This window comes from Onthophagus taurus, chromosome 3, assembly GCF_036711975.1.
Source record: "Onthophagus taurus isolate NC chromosome 3, IU_Otau_3.0, whole genome shotgun sequence".
In the NCBI taxonomy this organism is placed as follows: Eukaryota; Metazoa; Arthropoda; class Insecta; order Coleoptera; family Scarabaeidae; genus Onthophagus; species Onthophagus taurus.
Window position 1 is genome coordinate 17,991,905 of NC_091968.1, and position 19,699 is coordinate 18,011,603.

Genomic DNA, 19,699 nt, shown 5'->3' on the forward strand with positions numbered 1-19,699 from the left:
CTCAACCAGCATTAGAACAATTTCTGCACAAGAAAACATTAACAAAACAACCGTTCACCGCATTTTAAGGGAGCAGTTGCTTTATCCTTATCATTACAACACCGTTCAAGCTCTAACAGAAAATGATGGCGAAAAAAGGGAGATTTTTTGTAGGTGAGCCATACAAGAAGAGGTAGTAAACGTCGACTTTCCCATAAACATTGTATTTACGGATGAAGCAACATTTACTCAAAGCGGAATTTGTAATATTCATAATGCGCACGTTTGGAGCGATGAAAATCCGCATGCAATACTAGAAACTCATCATCAGTGGCGATTCAGTGTTAATGTATGGGCTGGAGTTATAGGTGATCAGTTATTAGGTCCATTTTTTCTTCCAAAGAGATTGACAGCCGATGCCTACATACATTTTTTACAAAATGACCTTACAGAGGCATTTGCTGAATTACCTCAACAAATTCTAGAAGATTGCTACTTTATGCACGATGGAGCACCAGCACATTATGCACGTGCTACTCAAGCATACTTAAATAACAGATTTGGCAATAAGTGGATTGGCCGAGGAGGTTCTGTCCCGTGGCCACCTCGTTCACCAGATTTAAATCCGTTAGATTTTTGGGACATTTAAAACAAATTGTTTATTCTGAAGACGTTCAAAATGTGCAGGATTTGAAGAATAAAATTAGTAACGCATTTGACACAGTAAAACAAATTCCTGGTATCTTTGAACGCATTAGAAGTTCATTTAGAAAACGTATCCGTTTGTGTTTAGAAGTAAATGGTGCGCATATTGAACATTTATTATGACATGAATCTTTTCCAATTTGTTAAATATTCGTTGTTTTTATACTGGTTGAACGATTTTCTTCGACAATCTTTGTTACTTGTTTTGTTAAATTATTAATGAACTGTATTAATTAACTTAATATTATCTTATTATTTATTAAACTTTATCTTAACCATCGTAACCATGGTAATCATATAATTACTGCATCTAAATCGTTAGAATTAATGATGTTTACAATAGGTCAGCTTATGAAACTAAAACTTTGAATATCTCGAAATTGGTCCATTTTCGGACCTATGTTTATTAGACTTTTCTTGTCTGTTTTCGATCAGAGAATATTGGTTATTAGAAGGGTAGGTTGAAAGTACAAATAGGGTCAAAACGTGCCCTATTATGAGTTAAACATATTCCCCAAATTTCATTTTCCTAGCGTTTATGGTTTTTGAGAAAAAGAAATTAAACCAAAATTTTCCGCCATTTTTGGAGGGGTGTAGCTCCTTAGGGGAGCCGAAGTCGCCCTTGGTTCATATATCAAAGTACCCTTAAAATTCACTAAAGAATCACCCCTTGAAGTTTGTTGCAGTCATTCAGATACACCCTGTATATTGCATAGAAAACCCCCCATGTACCATGAATTACGACTTTTTTATTCATTTACTTCCCTTCGTTTTTATCCCCATCCATCATTGAATTGACTATATTACCGCACACTATATATTTATTGTATCACAAAAACCATTTTCGATTTACTTTCGGCAGCTTCAACAACACACACTTAATTTCCACATCTTTTATATAAAGCACAAATATTTACCTAATACATACACTTAACATTAAATATTGGAGTGTTTAAACAATTTTGTAGTAAATATTGACGTAATTCCTGATGATGGTTAACACCGAAACCAGCAATAACTAAACAAATATAATAGGATAAAAAACTATAATACACATTCATTAACTTTATTAATGAGTATTTTATACATTTTACGACCTACACAATACACCTAAACACAAAAAAAATCTAATTTCATAATCCATAATTTTTCTCCAATCCTTTTTTTTGTGCAATTTAATTTTTCCTGCCACCGCGTCTTCTCATAGAAGCAGTACATTGCGGACAATACCATTTCCCTTTTGGCGGAGCCGTAATCCCCACGCACGGATAATGGAACCACTCGGACGGACAATCCTCGTTATCACAAGCAACCATATCACCATAAGAAACTTGATTACAAAGACAATACCTAGGTTCGTTAGGGTCATAACTCCACTCCGCATCGGTAACCTCTTGACTTTGAGTCACCGTTTCAACAGCTGGCGATTCCGGAGCCGGAGTTACAACACTATTTAAAATCGCTTGGACACTCGACGAAGAAGAAGACGATGAATTTACATTCACCGAACTTGAAGATGATCCCCCGTTAGTATTCGACCATTTCTTTTGTTTTTTCTTGTTGTTGTGGTGATCTTGTTGAATCGCTTGAATTGCGGTTTGAGCTGCTCCAGCTAATTCCCGCCCGATTCCTCCGAATTCAGTGACGTGAACCCCGGTGTTTATTGCTTCGTAAGAAGCTTTTAACGAGGCGGTTCTTCGACCTTGTTGCATTTGTTGAGTGGCTGCAATCGCTTGGGATGCCGCAGCTGCTATTGCAGGACCTGCTCCGATGTGCCCTAAGTTGTAATTAATTGGTTGGGAGTTTTGAACCGTATTCGTGTGACGATGTTCAATTAAAGCCGGGGGTTGTTGTGCGGTTCGTTTCTCTACGTATGAAGTGTTTAAATTTGATGGGTTACTATCGCGGCGCTTCTCATTGCGAGGTCTACTATATCGGCTAAACATTTAATTTATTAAAACATAAATAAATAATTCAAATAAGGGAAAAATTTAAGAATTATCATGTGGCTTAAAAATCGATGATTTTTCTTTTAATTAATGTGAAATAATTAAAAAAACACGTTAAAATAAAAAGAAAGTGCGGAAAAGTGTAGAACATGCCGAAAAATCATTTTTCTATGAAACCGATCAACACCTAATCTACAAATTGTTTATTTTATAGCCACGCACAAAATCAATTTGATGAAGTTAAAAGTAAAGTTATTTTCACCAAACTAGGTGAAATTACAACGTATATTTACGGATGAAATACCCTTGCTTTTCTTAGGCTTTCGATTCATAACGACTGACTACCTGTCGTTAGATAGACTGTGTCTCAATAGACTCTGTATTAATACTAGAACTAACACTAGACCGAAAACTAGAAACATTCGGACTTAATTTCTCAGGACGGCTAAACAAGAATGAATCTAGTTTTAGGTCTTGTGTTAGTTCTAATCATAGTGCTAGTGCAAAACTAGAACTAACACTAGACCGACAACTAGAAACATACGGATTTAGCCCCACGTCTCTCAAAACGGCTAAACCCGAATGATTCTTGTTCTAGGTCTTGTGCTAGTTCTAGTGATAGTGCAAAACTAGAACAAACACTAGACCTAGAAACATTCGGGTTTAGCCACACGTCTCTCAAGAGGGCTACCTACCACTGTCACTAGCACTAACATTAGACCTAAAACTAAAGGGTTTTTCATTATGAGCGACGCATTTTGTTTTTAACATTTCTCGAATAGGAGTGAAGTTGGCTTCGCAATTCTTTCACATTTTGAAACGTCGCTCTATGCCATTTAATCATGGAGAGATACACGCCGATCGCCGGCGTTGAACATCAGTGTGACCAGTTTGTGGCAAATATTGGGGAAGGATTTGGCTCTCCATCCGTATAAGATTGCGTTGACTCAAGAACTGAATCCAACCGACCATTTTAAGCTGAAGTCTACTTTCACAAGAATCACCTTTTCGGATGAAGCTCACTTCTGGATCGATGGTTTTGTCAACAAGCAAAATTGTCGCATTTGGACGAGTGAACAGTCTGACGTGATGCACGAGAGGTTAGAAAAGCCTGAAGTCAGCAACATTAGAAAAGTTGTAGGCCAACACGGACGCAAAATTCTTGGTATTTCGGCCGATCTGTGTGCTCGAGTCATGGAAAATTGGATCCAGCGTATTCACTCGTGCCAACGAAACCACGGCGGACATTTGAACTATTCGACAAAAATTGAGATTTTGCGCGATGTGTACCGGGTGGGCAAATTTGGGTGTTATTATAGGCTATCTCAGAAACTATAAGAGATACGAAAAAAGTAGGTGCCATGTCTCGGTCTCTTTTTCCGAGACTAATCCAATTCCGCAAAAACCAAACCTCTATTTTCTTTTGTTTTTAAGTTATAGTCAAAAAGTCAAATTTTCGCGATTTCAAATAATTCTCATATTTCGTTTATTTTTTAAATTAGAGAAATGGGGTTGATACGTTCTTAAGACACTTTTTTGAGTAGAATATACTGCCGTTGAAAAATTTTAAACATAGTTGATAATTTTTGAGATATAACATAAACTTGTATTTTTTAAATACAAACTGTAGTAGATTATGGTGTTACTGAAAAAAGCATATTTTTAGCTTTCCAATGATGTATTGCACGCATGGTGTATTTTTGGAAAATAAGCGTTATTTTTTTAATTCTAAAATATTAAAGATTAATATTCAAAATTTTAATTATAGTAGGCGAGGAAAACGTTAAATGCCACTTAGTTACTATAGTAACGTGAGTTTACTGATCATTTCATACATGAATTTTTTGAAACGAGTTTCCCGCTTAAACATTCCTCATTATCTTTAAATACATAAAGCGATAAAATTAAAAAATCATTCTTTGAAAATGATAGATAAGGCTCCATATCCCATATAAACATCGTTTCAATGGAAAGTCCGCTGCCCAGTTTATGATCCCTAATCTTCCTCTATCTCACCCAATTTAAAAAGAAAAGGTTGCTAATATGAAAAAACTTCTAAATCTCATGGTTGGGGAAAACTGGGAAGATACTACCGAAGATTTCATTCATTGATACCCAATTGTTCTAACCTTACAACCAGTAAGTTTAGTAGAAGAAGATGAGACAGTCTGTGACTGTTTAGTTCCTGAAGTTGTTGTTCATATTTAATTATTCATTAATTAATACGTTTCTTGTATTTTTAATAAACAGACTTTATCTACAAATCATTTTTTATTGGTGAACAAAGTCAGGGATAAGACACTGAGAAATTTAAATCAACTATTCAAAGTTTTTATTCGTTGGTACAAAACCAACTTTATCCTGCATAATGATACAAGACCAACTTTCTGTCATATTCGTGAAAAACCATATAGCAATTAGGTAGTAATTACTGTCCGAACCGGCCTACTATAATCAAAATTTTGAACTTTAGCGCTTACTATTTTGGAATTGAAAATTAACGCTTATTTTCCGCAAATACACCATATATGCGATACATCATTGGAAAGCTAAAAATATGTTCTTTTCATTATCATCATAATCAAGTATAGTTTGTATTTAAAAAAATACAACTTTGTGTTGTATCTCAAAAATCATCAAATATTTTTAAAATTTTTCAACGGCAGTATATTCTACTTAAAAAAGTGTTTTAAGAACGTATCAACCCCATTTCTCTAATTTGAAAAATAAACGAAATATGAGCATTTTTTGAAATCACGAAAATTTGACTTTTTGGCTACAACTTTTTGCCACCCTATACATTTTAATTTTGATTGTTTACCTGACCTCGACACCTTTAGATTCTTTTTTATGGGGCAAAATCAAAAATGAGCTGTATAATACACCAGTAAGGTCTTGTGAGGCATTAGAAAATAAATCGAGTTAGAAATTGTATTACCTAAATATCTCCGCAGTAATAACGTCGAGTCGTTAGATCGACAATACGCAAGATACAATTATGCCAAAATCAAGGCGGCAACATTTTGAAAATTTAGAAAATTACTTTTTTTGAACTTATAATTGAATTAAATTTAATTGTTGGATAGTGTTGTTCTTTTAAAACTAATTTAATACAACTGTTAATTTACACCATTATTAAAAAAGAACCACTGACTAAAGCATAGCAGTGATCACTGCTCGAGAAATAACAAATCAAGAGGAACATAACGTAGTTTATACTATTAACCTAGCTCAAAAGTTGTAATACATTTTCCGAAGGTACTAAAGCGATCCTGAAATTTTTTTCAAGTAAAAGTTATGTGAAATTATGCTGTCTACCCAACTAAAAAAAAAAAATTATAGATTTTAAAAAATAGCGAAATTAGTAGTCACATCCGGTATAACCGGAAGTACAAAGAGAATGGTTTTCTTATATCACTAATAATAAAAAAAAAATATGGGGGTGACCCACTTCTGAGGGACACCTGTATAAACATTTTAGAGAAAAATTTGAAGCCAAGCACCAACAACTTGGGTTTGGGGTCCGAATACATTTTTCAACAAGATAACGACCCTAAATATTGTGCCCACAATAGCAAACTTTGGCTGCTATATAACACCCCAAAACAATTGAAAACACCCCCACAGTCACCGGACTTAAATCCGATTGAACACTTGTGGGATTTATTGGAACGCAGGATTCGTCAACATAATATAACATCGAAGGAAGTGCTAAAAAGTGTTATGATTGACGAATGGGCAAAAATCACTACGGAAGACACGAAGAAATTAGTACAATCCACTAATACCTCCTACTAATATATTTTTTACAGAAGTCGTCTTGCTCTGTACGCAGATTTTTGCATAGGCATTATTTGAAGTATTTTTAGTTTAAATTTTTTTTATTAACTAATGTTTATATCTTATTGATTTATATTTTGTTAATACAGAAAAACATACAGAAAAAATATGAGTTGAAGTTTATCGCATTAGATTATCACTATTTTTTGATCGGTTAAAGCATTCTACGTTCGTTGTACGCAGACTTCTGCTGCTGAGTGTATATGGCCAACTTCACACGCGTCACAATGACTTGGTTTCGAGAAAATTAGGTTCGTTCCAACCGCACAAATTTCACTCGTCGTGTACGGGTACACGACTAGTACTGGACTTTTTTCTGCGCATGTTCGTCCATGGACTCGTTCGTGAACGCGTACATTTCGACAACGCTGTTGGAACGGTTTGAAAATTCTATGTACGTTTTATACCCAACCCTGTCGATAGTTAGCGCTGCAACCATAATTTACAATTTCAAACGAAATCCATTTACTCATTTTTTTAACAATAATGAACTAAAGTAGCATTAATTAGAAATGTAAAAAAAACGTAATAACCCTTACTAGAAAAATGAAATAAAAATATACATGTTTTTACACTTTTTGATTAATTTGTCTATGAAACTTATCATAAAACATACATATGAAATAAAAGTTCTTAAAAATTTGTTAAACAAAACACCAGAAACATGTAAAAAAGCAGAGAATTATCCAAATCCAAATGTACAGCGTCTGTCACGACGAGCTGAGTCTATATGGCAAACTACTGGCACTATTTTTGTGAAAATTTGCATACGGGTTTACCCGAGGTGCTCGTTTCAGCTAAAATATTTTCAGATTTCTCCAACTTCCGGTTATACCGGAAATGGACCCTAACTTCGTTATTTTAACAACTTTTATTGAATTTTCCAGATCCCCGCCAAATTTTAATACAATTTGGTATAAGTCATCATATGTCTAGAGTGCACCATTTTTCAATTATTTCAGTCTTCTCGAAAATTTTGGCAGATGCAACCCTTCACAATAAAACTAATTTTTCGAAATTACACTCGAGTCCGGCCAAATATTCTCACAGAGACGACCCATAGCTTACATAATACTTGAAAAGCAACCCCCAAATTAGGGTCGCCATTTAAAAAAATGAAGTTTTCGACTTTTTGAGATAGGGATATTCGGGGCAAATTTTTGACCAATCTGTATAATTTTTTAAAAAACTTTTAAGGGGTTATGTAAACTATGGGTCCTCTCTGTGCAAACACTGAGAATATTTTGCCGGACTCGATTGTAATTTCGAAAAATTACTTTTTTGTAATTCGCGACGGTAATAAAAGCTATAACAGTACTCAAACGAGTGCTGTAATGAGACTCTTTACAGCATCCGATGCTGTAATGAGATTTTAGTAACATTTTATGGAACCATGTTCATGTTGGTGACATTGGGTCATTAATTTTTCTAGTTGTCAATGTGACAATGTTTGTCTATGGATGGTTAAATACGTTCTTAGCATCGAATACAAGGTCCACAATGATGAGGACATTGAACTCTGAGCAATTTCTCTTATTTTGGGAGGTGCACATGAAACATGTTTGTCAGGTGAATACATTTTGTGTTTTGACAGTTTCTAATTGTCAATTCAAATTTCTTATATATAAATTTTATATAAATTTTCAAGTGTTAGGGTGTTACCAACTGCTTTCCTACTTTGTCAAAATTTATTTTATTTTTGAGAAAAAAAAGGATAGAAACGCGAATTACAAAAAATAGCATAAAAAACACGTTTCATAAGATTTAAAGCACTCATTCACTAAAAAACTCGTGGCTTCGCCACTCGTTTTTCAACTTGAATTCGTGCATTTCAAACGTGTCTTACGAAACTTGTTTTTTAATATACTATTATTGTGAAGGGTTGCATCTGCCATAATTTTCCAAAAAACTGAAGTAATCCATAAATGGTGCACTCTAGACATATGATGACTTATATCAAATTGTATTAAAATTTGGTGGGGATCTCGAAAATTCAATAAAAATTGGTACATTCCATTTAAAATAACGAAGTTGGGGTCCATTTCCGGTATAACCGGAAGTTGGAGAACACTGAAAATATTTTAGCTGAAACAAGCACCTCGGATAAACGCTATATGTAAATTTTCAGAGAAATAGTGCCAGTCATTTGCCATATAGATATAGACTCAGCTCGTCGTGACAGACCCGCTTGATGGTAAAGATACCCATAAGAGACACAAACAGACCGGCTGCACAATTGGAAATGAGTTATACTCTGTTATGCGCAAGCGCTTAAGAACGTGACAAACCGTACATCGTCGAAACCAGGTACGCATTTGACTTGTCGCGGACGCGTACATGAACGAGTCCGACGTAGTGATGGGCATAATCGAGATATATGAATAATCGATTATTTGATTATTAATCGAATGAAATAGTCGATTGTTTTTCCATTCGATGATGAAAGTTGAAATAAAATTCTATCTAAAATATTTACGGTATTACTACTTCAGAGGGCTGTTTCGGGGATTTACCGAATTCTTTGAAACTCGATGTATATACACGTGCTCACCCCTACCCGAACTACGTTCGTCGTTTACTCGAGCAAACTACTCGGCAGTATTGTTGTGTTGTTTTGCAACCAGGTCAAGTGTTTGTGTATTGTTCTGTGTTTATTAAGATTTAATGATATGCCGCGACAAACTGCAAAGAGATCCTTCATCTGGGATCATTTTGTACGAAGAGGAGATGTCTCAATGTGTAGTGAATGTAAACGAGAATATAAATTCTTTGGCAATACTACAAATTTAAGTGAACACCTAAAACGAAAGCACCCAGCCTTATTATTACAAAAATCTAAACCTTGATTAAATTAAAACCTTTTACCTTGAGTAAGGTAAAAAATGAGTTGAATTTGTCGTCAAATTTGTCTATAACAACAGATATATGGACATCATCATCTACGAAAACATTTTTGGCAGTTACTGCTCATTATATAAACGGAAGCCGAACAGTTACCTACTGGAAACAAAACAATTGGTTAATCGTCATTCAGCAGGAAATGTTGCCAGCGCACTTCGCGAAGTTTTTGAAAGTTGGGATATCTTTGAAAAAGTTCACTGTATTGTAACAGATAACGCTTCAAATATGAGAAACGCTATCACTGTTCATCTCAATAAGACTCACCAACCCTGCATAGCACATACGCTGAACCTATGTACCATGGACACCCTCAAACATGCAGATCTACAGCAATTGCTCGAGAAATGCAAAAATATTGTGGGACACTTTAAAAGAAGCACTGTAGCATCTGGTGAACTGGCAAAAATGCAGGATCAAATGAAACTTCCTCTGCTAAAAGTGAAACAGGACGTTTCAACAAGATGGAATTCTTGCTTGGCGATGATGCAAAGATTAGAGGAATTAAAAGTTCCGTTGTCAGCAGCAATGTCCAATCTTCCCGGATCACCTTCACTTTTGTCATCGGAAGACTGGGCACTAATTAAAGACTGCATATGTATTTTAAAACCTATTGAAGCTATGACTTCCGAGTTGTCGCGAGAAAAATATATAACGTTGTCTATTATCATCCCCTTAATTCGTGGTGTCCAACACGCTGTTGAGAATGCACAACCAATAACTTCCACGGGAAAGATATTGCAAACTAATTTTCATGATATCCTATTGAGGAGATTGGGTTATGTTGAATCTTCAAAAATTTGGGCAAAGGCGACATTATTGGACCCCAGATTAAAGATATTGGCCTTCGATAAGGTAATAAATGGTAATCAAGCCCTTAAATGGATTACACAAGAAGTAGAGGATTTGATTGTGACTATCACTCAGCATCTAGAAACTCCAAATTCTAAAATACCTTATACTCAGGGGCGTGCAGGTAAATTATTACTGTTAACTCATTTTCGTTAAAGGTTTCTTTTTTGTTTGTTATTGCAATAGTTCGATAATAGAGTATATTTGAATATAAATTTTAGATTCCAGCGAGAACCAAGCTAGTTTACTTTGGGAGCATTTTGATATAAAGGCTAAGCAGGAATTCAGCGCGTCCACACCTACACGTTTCTGCCGAAGCACAAATAAAGCAGTACCTAGACCTACCATTGGTAGATAGGAAGCTGAATCCTTTAGACTTTTGGGAGTCCAAGAAGGAGATGTTCCCGGAACTATATAAACTTGCAAATAAGTACCTCTGCGTGCCAGCAACATCAGTGCCATCTGAGAGGGTATTCTCAAAAGCAGGCGAGTTAACAAAGGACAGAAGGAATAGGTTAAGCAGCAATATGATCAACGAAATCATGTTTTTAAATAGTAATATGTAGTGCAATATATACCATACATATCATGGGAAATCAAATAATAATTCTTTTTTTACTTCATATTAAACAACTAGTAATGAATACAAACATAAAACGTGGATTCTACTAATCATTTGAGGCTCAATTTAATTTAAATATTAAAATGAGACATTCAGAGAAGTCGGCAAATTCCCAAAACAGCCTTGAAGTAGTATGTCAGTCAATATTTTATATAGAATTTTATTTTAACTTTCAACATCGAATAGAAATATAATCGAATGGAAAAATAATCGATTATTTTATTATAATCGATATCTCGAATGATCGTGTATAATTGGTTAATCGATTATGGTCATTCGATTATGCCCATCACTAGTCCGACGGTCGTTGGAACTCATGACAACTTGTCGCCGATCAGTCCGCGGCACGTGCACGGGTCGGTTGGAACAGCACTTTTCAACTGCGCAGGCTTGTAACCGTCAATTGACAGTCAAAAGTGCGGTTGGAACGAACCTAACATAGAGCTCCTGGACTGGCCTGCGTAATCTGTGGACCTAAACCCCATAGTACATTTATGGGGTTTATTGAAGCGTAAAGTTAGGTGTCACACTACAATCGCTTGTGCCTAGAGTCGAATACTATAAGTCCCGAAGATAGCAAAAAAATTTTGTGTCCCCTTTACCAAAAAGAATTCTGACCCTGATTAGAGCAAAAGGTGGGCCCACTAAGTATTAATTTTTCGTTAACAATAAACATTATAAACCTAAACAAGTTGTTTCAATTTAATTTGATATTTCCAAAGTTATCCTGGGTGCTCAATACTTATGGCCAACACTGTACATATGATTAACGCGGTCGATGACGTCACAAAAAGTGTCGAAACTGCGGGTCGAAACTTAAAGTGATTTTTCGGTAAGTTTTACACTTTTTTTTAATTGTTAACAGCTGACTTGAGTGATTTCCCGTTGATTAAAAAAAAAAGTCGATTTTTAAGCGACATGATGATTTTTGAATTATACCCAAATATAAGTACCTTTCGCATCGATTTTCTTTTTGTTGGTGTGATGAGACAACACTCGGAGTCATCGGGCTGTCTAGCTCCAAAGATCTCTTCTCCAATAACTCCGTAATACCTTTATTATCAGCTTCGAGTTCGCATTTAAACTTGTGCAACTCAGTATCAAGTCGTCTTAAATACTTATCGACCAAATCGTACATTTGATTCGCCAAATGGACCTTCTCGTCGGCTTCATCTAACGTTTTATAATACTCATTTCGGACATTTTGAAATTCACCCTCAACCGACGGTGATAAATCGTTGGGGTAACGCTTACAATCGGCGAATAAGATTTTAACCCGTTTTTCTAAATCGTCTAAGTTATCTAAAAAATTAATTTTTAATTTTAAGGATTTAATTTTGTGAGGATTTACTTTGTACTGATAGGTCTAGCTCTCGCATTTCCGTGAAGCGATCCCGCAATTCTTGGGGAAGGTGCTCGATCACTAAAATTGTTGTTGTCAAAATTTGACGGTTGTGTTTTTTGAGGTTATGAAAAACGTGTTTACTCACTTTCGAGGTAATCTTCTAAATACAACATGTTTTCTAATCACTGGTTAAAAGGAATAAGATGAATTATAACACAGACCGTTTTAGTATTAGTTTTATTGTTAAATAATGACTATTTGTTTAATTTTTTTTGTAAAAGATTATTGACGTTACCGACCAATAAAACACTCTAACTTATCAACTTTCATCAATCAAAAAAAATTAATAAATTAATTCATTAAAACAAAATAAGCTATAATTATTTATTAACCATTCACAATTAACAAAATCAACAAAAATTACAAATAATTTATTTCATTCACCACATTTTTTTAACACCAAATTTTAACCAAGCAAAGAAATCTACCTTATCAACTTACTTTCAATTTAAATTATTTATTAAATAAACGATTTCTTTTTATTATTAATTAACTAATTAATTATTTGATTCAATTTATTTTAATCTAAATAAAAATTTACAACATTCATAAAAAAATATTTTGACATTTATTTTTTTTAGGTTAAATTTCCTAACCTACAAAAATGTCGTGGTTAATCACAACAATTAATTGTTTAAAACAAACTAAAAATCTTACCCCACAAAAAACTACAATTCGATTTCGATACCATGCTGAGAAAATAGCGAGAGGGCCTTTAATTCGACGTCATGGTTATGAAGACCATATTCAACAATCCGGTTTAATGCCGAGAGTTAAAGGGGCTAAAAAGTTGCCGATGCCTACGTATAGGCCGAAAGATGCTTGGTGTGAAAAGCGGGCTTTATTTGGACAAAACGATTACATAGATATCTTGGGTAATGAGAAATTGCATCCTACAAGGATCTTGTATAATGTACCATCATGGTTACGAGGAGTGTCAGGGAATGAATTTCAAGTTGCAATTAAAAAGCGATATGCTTTGGGTCAAACTAAGTATCCGTTGGCTAGGCCTACAAAGTGGAATGAATTGAATAAGAGGATACGGTATTTGTATAGGTTTATGAATAGGAAGACTCCGACCGGGTATTCAAAACAATAATTTGTATTTGTGAATTATGTTAATTAGAAATAAAAATTATAACTTAATACATATTTTATTTTTATTACATATTAAATATCCTAATTGTTTTACAGAAAATAATTTTTAAAGTTATTCCTTTTACAATTTTAAGTTGGATTAAGTTTAAAATTTCTTTCCTTTAAAATGACTATTTCTAGAACTTTTAAATTTATCATAATTTAAACGTAAATTTTTATTTTATAATCTCCATAAATTGCAATCTTTAATTGCAAATACATACTTTTACAGAAAAAAAATTCATAAAAGTAGCTATCTAACACTATTTAGTTAACTTTGTCTTTGATACAAGACATATTTTATTACAGGCCAAGAGATTTAGAAACTGAAACTATTTGAGTAAATTCACCTGCAGGATACTTAACCAAAATGAAAAAAAAAAATTATAATGAATTGGATGGACACAAGGAATTAAGAAAAGTTCTTAATAGCCTTCTGCAAATAGTTTCTTGTCTTCTACAGGTAGTTTCTAGTCTTCTTCAAGCAGTATCTTGCCTTCTGCATGCACTCTTCAGTTTTTTCAAGCAATATCTAGTCTTCTTCAAGCTGTATTAAGTCTTTTATTAGCATGTATAGTGTTCTACAACGACATTCATGTCTTCTGCAGGCAATTTATAGTTTTGTGCAAACAGTATCTTGACTTCTTTATGTATTATTAATTCTTTTTCAAGTAATATTCAATCATTTCCAATCTGTATCAAGTCTTTTATTTAAGTATTAGGTACTTCGCTTTTTTTAATGGAACGCCTTGTTTACGAGATGTTAATGGTAATTCAAAGCATAACACAAAAAACATTTAGAACAAAAGTTGTGGCAAGTTTTATTCTTAACAATATTGTTCTCTTGCACTTTTGCTGTCAGATGCATAGATACTTACAGAAGTAGGAAAATATGAAAATTTTACGAATTTCGTTGTATTACAAGTTGTTAATGGTAACATTCGGGAAACGAAGCATGTTATAAAAAAACTTTTAGAACAAAAGTTGTAGCAAATTTTATTGTTAACAATATTGTTCTCTTGCACTTTTGCTGTCAGATGCATATATACTTACAGAAGTAGGAAAATATGAAAATTTTACGAATTTCGTTGTTTTACAAGTTCTTAATGGTAACATTCGGGAAACGAAGCATGTTATAAAAAAACTTTTAGAACAAAAGTTGTGGCAAATTTTATTGTTAACAATGTTGTTCTCTTGTACTTTTGCTCTCAGATGCATAGATACTGACAGAAGTACAAAAATATGAAAATTTTACGAATTTCGTTGTTTTACAAGTTCTTAATGGTAACATTCGGGAAACGAAGCATGTTATAAAAAGCTTTTAGAACAAAAGTTGTAGGAAATTTTATTGTTAACAATATTGTTCTCTTGCACTTTTGCTCTCAGATGCATAGATACTGACAGAAGTACGAAAATATGAAAATTTTACGAATTTCGTTATTTTACGAGTTCTTAATGGTAACAGTCGGGAAACAAAGCATGTTATAAAAGAAACTTTTAGAACAAAAGATGTAGCAAGTTTTATTCTTAACAATATTGTTCTCTTGCACTTTTGCTCTCAGATGTATAGATACTTACAGAAGTAGGAAAATATGAAAATTTTACGAATTTCGTTGTTTTACAAGTTATTAATGGTAACATTCGGGAAACGAAGCATGTTATAAAAAAACTTTTAGAACAAAAGTTGTAGCAAATTTTATTGTTAACAATATTGTTCTCTTGCACTTTTGCTGTCAGATGCATAGATACTTTCAGAAGTAGGAAAATATGAAAATTTGATGACTTTCGTTGTTTTACAAGTTCTTAATGGTAACATCCGGGAAACGAAGCATGTTATAAAAAACTTTTAGAACAAAAGTTGTAGCAAATTTTATTGTTAACAATATTGTTCTCTTGCACTTTTGCTCTCAGATGCATAGATACTGACAGAAGTAGGAAAATATGAAAATTTTACAAATTTCGTTGTTTTACAAGTTCTTAATGGTAACATTCGGGAAACGAAGCATGTTATAAAAAAACTTTTAGAACAAAAGTTGTAGCAAATTTTATTCTTAATAATATTGCGCTGTAGCACTTTTGCTGTCAGATGCATAGATATCGACAAAAATTCGAATATATGAATATTTGATTAAATTTATTGTTTTACAAGTTGTTAATGGTAACAGTCGGGAAACAAAGCATATTATAAAAGAAACTTTTAGAACAAAAGTTGTAGCAAGTTTTATTCTTAACAATATTGTTCTCTTGCACTTTTGCTGTCAGATGCATAGATACTGACAGAAGTACAAAAATATGAAAATTTTACGAATTTCGTTGTTTTACAAGTTCTTAATGGTAACGTTCGGGAAACGAAACATGTTATAAAAAGCTTTTAGAACAAAAGTTGTAGCAAATTTTATTGTTAACAATATTGTTCTCTTGCACTTTTGTAGTCAGATGCATAGATACTGACAGAAGTACGAAAATATTAAAATTTTACGAATTTCGTTGTTTTACTAGTTCTTAATGGTAACATTCGGGAAACGAAGCATGTTATAAAAAATCTTTTAGAACTAAAGTTGTAGCAAATTTTATTGTTAACAATATTGTTCTCTTGCACTTTTGCTGTCAGATGCATAGATACTTACAGAAGTAGGAAAATATGAAAATTTTACAAATTTCGTTGTTTTACAAGTTGTTAATGGTAACATTCGGGAAACGAAGCTTGCTATAAAAAATCTTTTAGAACTAAAGTTGTAGCAAATTTTATTGTTAACAATATTGTTCTCTTGCACTTTTGCTGTCAGATGCATAGATACTTACAGAAGTAGGAAAATATGAAAATTTTACGAATTTCGTTGTTTTACAAGTTCTTAATAGTAACATTCGGGAAACGAAGCATGTTATAAAAAAACTTTTAGAACAAAAGTTGTAGCAAACTTTATTGTTAACAATATTGTTCTCTTGCACTTTTGCTGTCAGATGCATAGATACTGACAGAAGTACGAAAATATGAAAATTTTACGAATTTCGTTGTTTTACAAGTTCTTAATGGTAACGTTCGGGAAACGAAACATGTTATAAAAAGCTTTTAGAACAAAAGTTGTAGCAAATTTTATTGTTAACAATGTTGTTCTCTTGCAATTTTGCTCTCAGATGCATAAATACTTTCAGAAGTAGGAAAATATGAAAATTCTACGAATTTCGTTGTTTTACAAGTTCTTAATGGTAACATTCGGGAAACGAAGCATGTTATAAAAAAACTTTTAGAACAAAAGTTGTAGCAAATATTATTTTTTACAATATTGTTCTCTTGCACTTTTGCTGTCAGATGCATAGATACTTACAGAAGTAGGAAAATATGAAAATTTTACGAATTTCGTTGTTTTACAAGTTCTTAATGGTAACATTCGGGAAAGAAGCATGTTATAAAAATACTTTTAGAACAAAAGTTGTAGCAAATTTTATTTTTAACAATATTGTTCTCTTGCACTTCTGCTGTCAGATGCATAAATACTTTCAGAAGTAGGAAAATATGAAAATTTTACGAATTTCGTTGTTTTACAAGTTCTTAATGGTAACATTCGGGAAACGAAGCATGTTATAAAAATACTTTTGGAACAAAAGTTGTAGCAAATTTTATTGTTAACAATGTTGTTCTCTTGCACTTTTGCTCTTAGATGCGTAATAATCGAAGTTTTGAAAATCAGTAGGTTAAGTCGAATATCGGTAGGGTAAATAAAATTGGGTAAATAAATTGGTAGGGTTGACAATGCTGCTCTAATTCACCAAATCACCGGATTTTTAAACATTTATTACGCAGTTTGTCATTCGCTTGATTTGTTCAATTATTTTGTTATGTTTAAATACTCCGAGCGTTCGCTGACCAATAAAGCGAGAGAGGCGCGACAATCCTTAACAACGGTCAGAAAACTGCGAGAAGAGGAAAATACCAACATTGAGGGTCAACTTTATGGTGCTGGAATAGCTGACTAATGGTAAAATCCTATGGAAACTCATTTTTTTAATTTATATGCAAATTATCTAAGGAAAAGCGCAGGGTTTTTTCGAAATATTATTTATTTCAGTTTTTATAAACAATTTTCGTCGAAATTTTTACGTGAATATCACTTCGTAATCTTTAAAGATATGCCATATTTACAAAAATTAATTTCTTTACAAACCGCTACGCTTTTCTTTAGATTTTGACCTAAACTTTGAAAAGAACTTTCGTGTTCTATTCTAGGTTATGATTTGCGGCTTCTCTATGTCGCGCAGAGGAGCGCCAAAAACCAACAAACCTTGATTTAATCTGTTATACGACGACTATTAAAAAAACATTTAACGAAATTCATGAATATAGCTTTTAAGATGTATACAATAAGCCTACGTCATCTGTCTTTTTACCTTAATATTCCCAGTTGAAAAAAATCCCAAAGATAACCTTTGAAAATAGGCCTCTACACTGATATTACGCCTTAAGGCATGGTTTTCAAAAACTATCACGGAATTATGCAGAGCAGCTGTGAATAAAGTTATCATATCCAGAATGATCGGCAATATTCGAAACAAATAGGCACCCGAAGAAGAGGAATTGTGTAGCGCAACCTCACAGATCCGTCTCGCTTGATATTAAAATCATTTTAATTTTTTTTTAAAAGGCTATGTACTGATCCAAAAGTGTCAATTTAACAGTTTCGGCGGCAAAATAATCTGTTTCATTTAGCAACAAACCTTACAAAGTACTTCCTAAGAAATCAACTTGACCAACAAGAGGAGGAATCATAGAAATAGTTAATTTTGTTTCTAAATTTATTCTACTATAACAACTAAATATACAACTAAAATAAGCAATACAGATTGATACAAAGTCAACGTAACAATGTTTCTTGATTTTCTTTTTAACTTATAAACTATTCTACTTAATTCATTAAAACGTTAATTCGGAGTTTAATGTTCTTTTAAATTCCAGATACTTTTGAAATAAATTCGCGTAAATTTGGTACGCTTGCGTAAACACCGGGATAAGATGGACGTGCGCATCCATATCCCCAAGAAACAATCCCGATTAATTCCCCATCAACAACTAAAGGACCACCACTATCACCCTAAAAAAACAAAAAATTAATTTAAATAAGGAAAAAAAAATTAATATAAAAATCTTACTTGACAAGCATCTTTTCCACCAACTTTTTCCCCAGCACACATCATCCTATCAGTAATCGATCTACCCCCATAAGCAGCATTACACTCTTCATTACTAACAACCGTAACTCGAACAGCTTGTAATTGCGACGAAGTACTTCCGCCTTCCTTAAGAGTTCCCCATCCACTCACCACCGATAATTTCCCAACCGGAAGTTGTTGATTAACCTTTGGAAGACCCACGACATTAACACCAGCTTCAAATTTAAGATTAGAACTCAATTCTAATAAACTTATGTCGTAATCAATCGTTGATGAATCGTATTGGGGATTTTGATGGATTTTTTTAACCGAAATCACTTGACCACCGGATCCACGAATTGAAGAACCAGCTCGAACACTCAATAATAATGCTGAAGATCCGTCAGTGCAATGAGCAGCAGTTACCGCCCATTTTGCGGAAATGATAGAAGCACCACAAATGTGGCTACCCAAATATTGAAGGGAAAGTTGATAAGGGTAGTTTTTGATGTCTACTGATTCCCCACCGATGATTCTTCCATCGAGAGAAGGTACTTTACGAGGTAAAGTATCTTTTTGGAGAGCTGAGAAATTATGTTTTAATTAAATTTGTAAAAAAATAATTATTTAGTTAATTACCAGATATGGAGAGAAGAAAGCAGGAGAAAACCACGATTTTAAACATTTTGCTTAGAATTGTTTTTCGATTTGATTTCATTTGGAGTTGGATTGGTTTTTATATGAGGAATTGAGAGAGAGATTTGATAATTTTATCACTTGAAATAGGGGGTTTTGAACTTATTCTTTTATTATGATGGGAGATTGTTGTAATTTTATCTGGAAATTTAGAAATTTTTATTTTGTTATTTTTATATATAATGCTGTGATTTGTTTTGTTTGTATTGATTTTCACAATACTTGATCTTAATAGATTAATAACTGATTAAAATAAACGTATTGAAACAAAATTACTCAGTAAGAGATAAGCAATTGCAAATTTAAACAAAAAAATCGGTTACAATCAGATTTCCATTTTAAGGGGAAAAAACAACTCAACAAAAGTTTTTTTGATTACAGTTTTTGTACATATTCAAATGTAAAATGACATATCACGTTGAAATCCTTATGAATTAAGCTTTCGTTTAAGATATCACGCATCAAAACATC

General features: G+C 33.2%; 4 protein-coding genes across 4 annotated transcripts; 2 read left to right on the forward strand and 2 right to left on the reverse strand.

Annotated features, from left to right (window-relative positions):
- Positions 1 to 1,736: 1,736 nt before the first annotated feature.
- On the reverse strand, positions 1,737 to 12,511 carry LOC111420605 (Inhibitor of growth family, member 3). The gene is made up of 4 exons (XM_071195057.1): positions 12,336 to 12,511; positions 12,197 to 12,268; positions 11,799 to 12,147; positions 1,737 to 2,622 (listed from the first exon to the last, which is right to left on the reverse strand). The coding sequence occupies exons 1-4, from the start codon at positions 12,361 to 12,363 to the stop codon at positions 1,860 to 1,862; spliced, it is 1,212 nt and encodes a 403-aa protein (XP_071051158.1). The 5' UTR covers positions 12,364 to 12,511; the 3' UTR covers positions 1,737 to 1,859.
- On the forward strand, positions 9,399 to 10,808 carry LOC111421754 (E3 SUMO-protein ligase ZBED1-like). Its single transcript, XM_071194958.1, has 2 exons — positions 9,399 to 10,347; positions 10,512 to 10,808. Exons 1-2 carry the CDS (start codon positions 9,399 to 9,401, stop codon positions 10,787 to 10,789), a joined length of 1,227 nt encoding a protein of 408 aa, XP_071051059.1. The 3' UTR covers positions 10,790 to 10,808.
- A 320-nt stretch (positions 12,512 to 12,831) lies between the features above and the next one.
- LOC111420606 (mitochondrial ribosomal protein L51) lies at positions 12,832 to 13,398 on the forward strand. The gene has a single exon (XM_023053624.2). The coding sequence runs from the start codon at positions 12,855 to 12,857 to the stop codon at positions 13,347 to 13,349; it is 495 nt and encodes a 164-aa protein (XP_022909392.2). The 5' UTR covers positions 12,832 to 12,854; the 3' UTR covers positions 13,350 to 13,398.
- Positions 13,399 to 18,170: 4,772 nt separating this feature from the next.
- Positions 18,171 to 19,267, reverse strand: LOC111422369 (trypsin-7-like). The gene is made up of 3 exons (XM_023055573.2): positions 19,172 to 19,267; positions 18,533 to 19,116; positions 18,171 to 18,474 (listed from the first exon to the last, which is right to left on the reverse strand). Exons 1-3 carry the CDS (start codon positions 19,248 to 19,250, stop codon positions 18,328 to 18,330), a joined length of 810 nt encoding a protein of 269 aa, XP_022911341.2. The 5' UTR covers positions 19,251 to 19,267; the 3' UTR covers positions 18,171 to 18,327.
- Between the last annotated feature and the right edge of the window lie 432 nt (positions 19,268 to 19,699).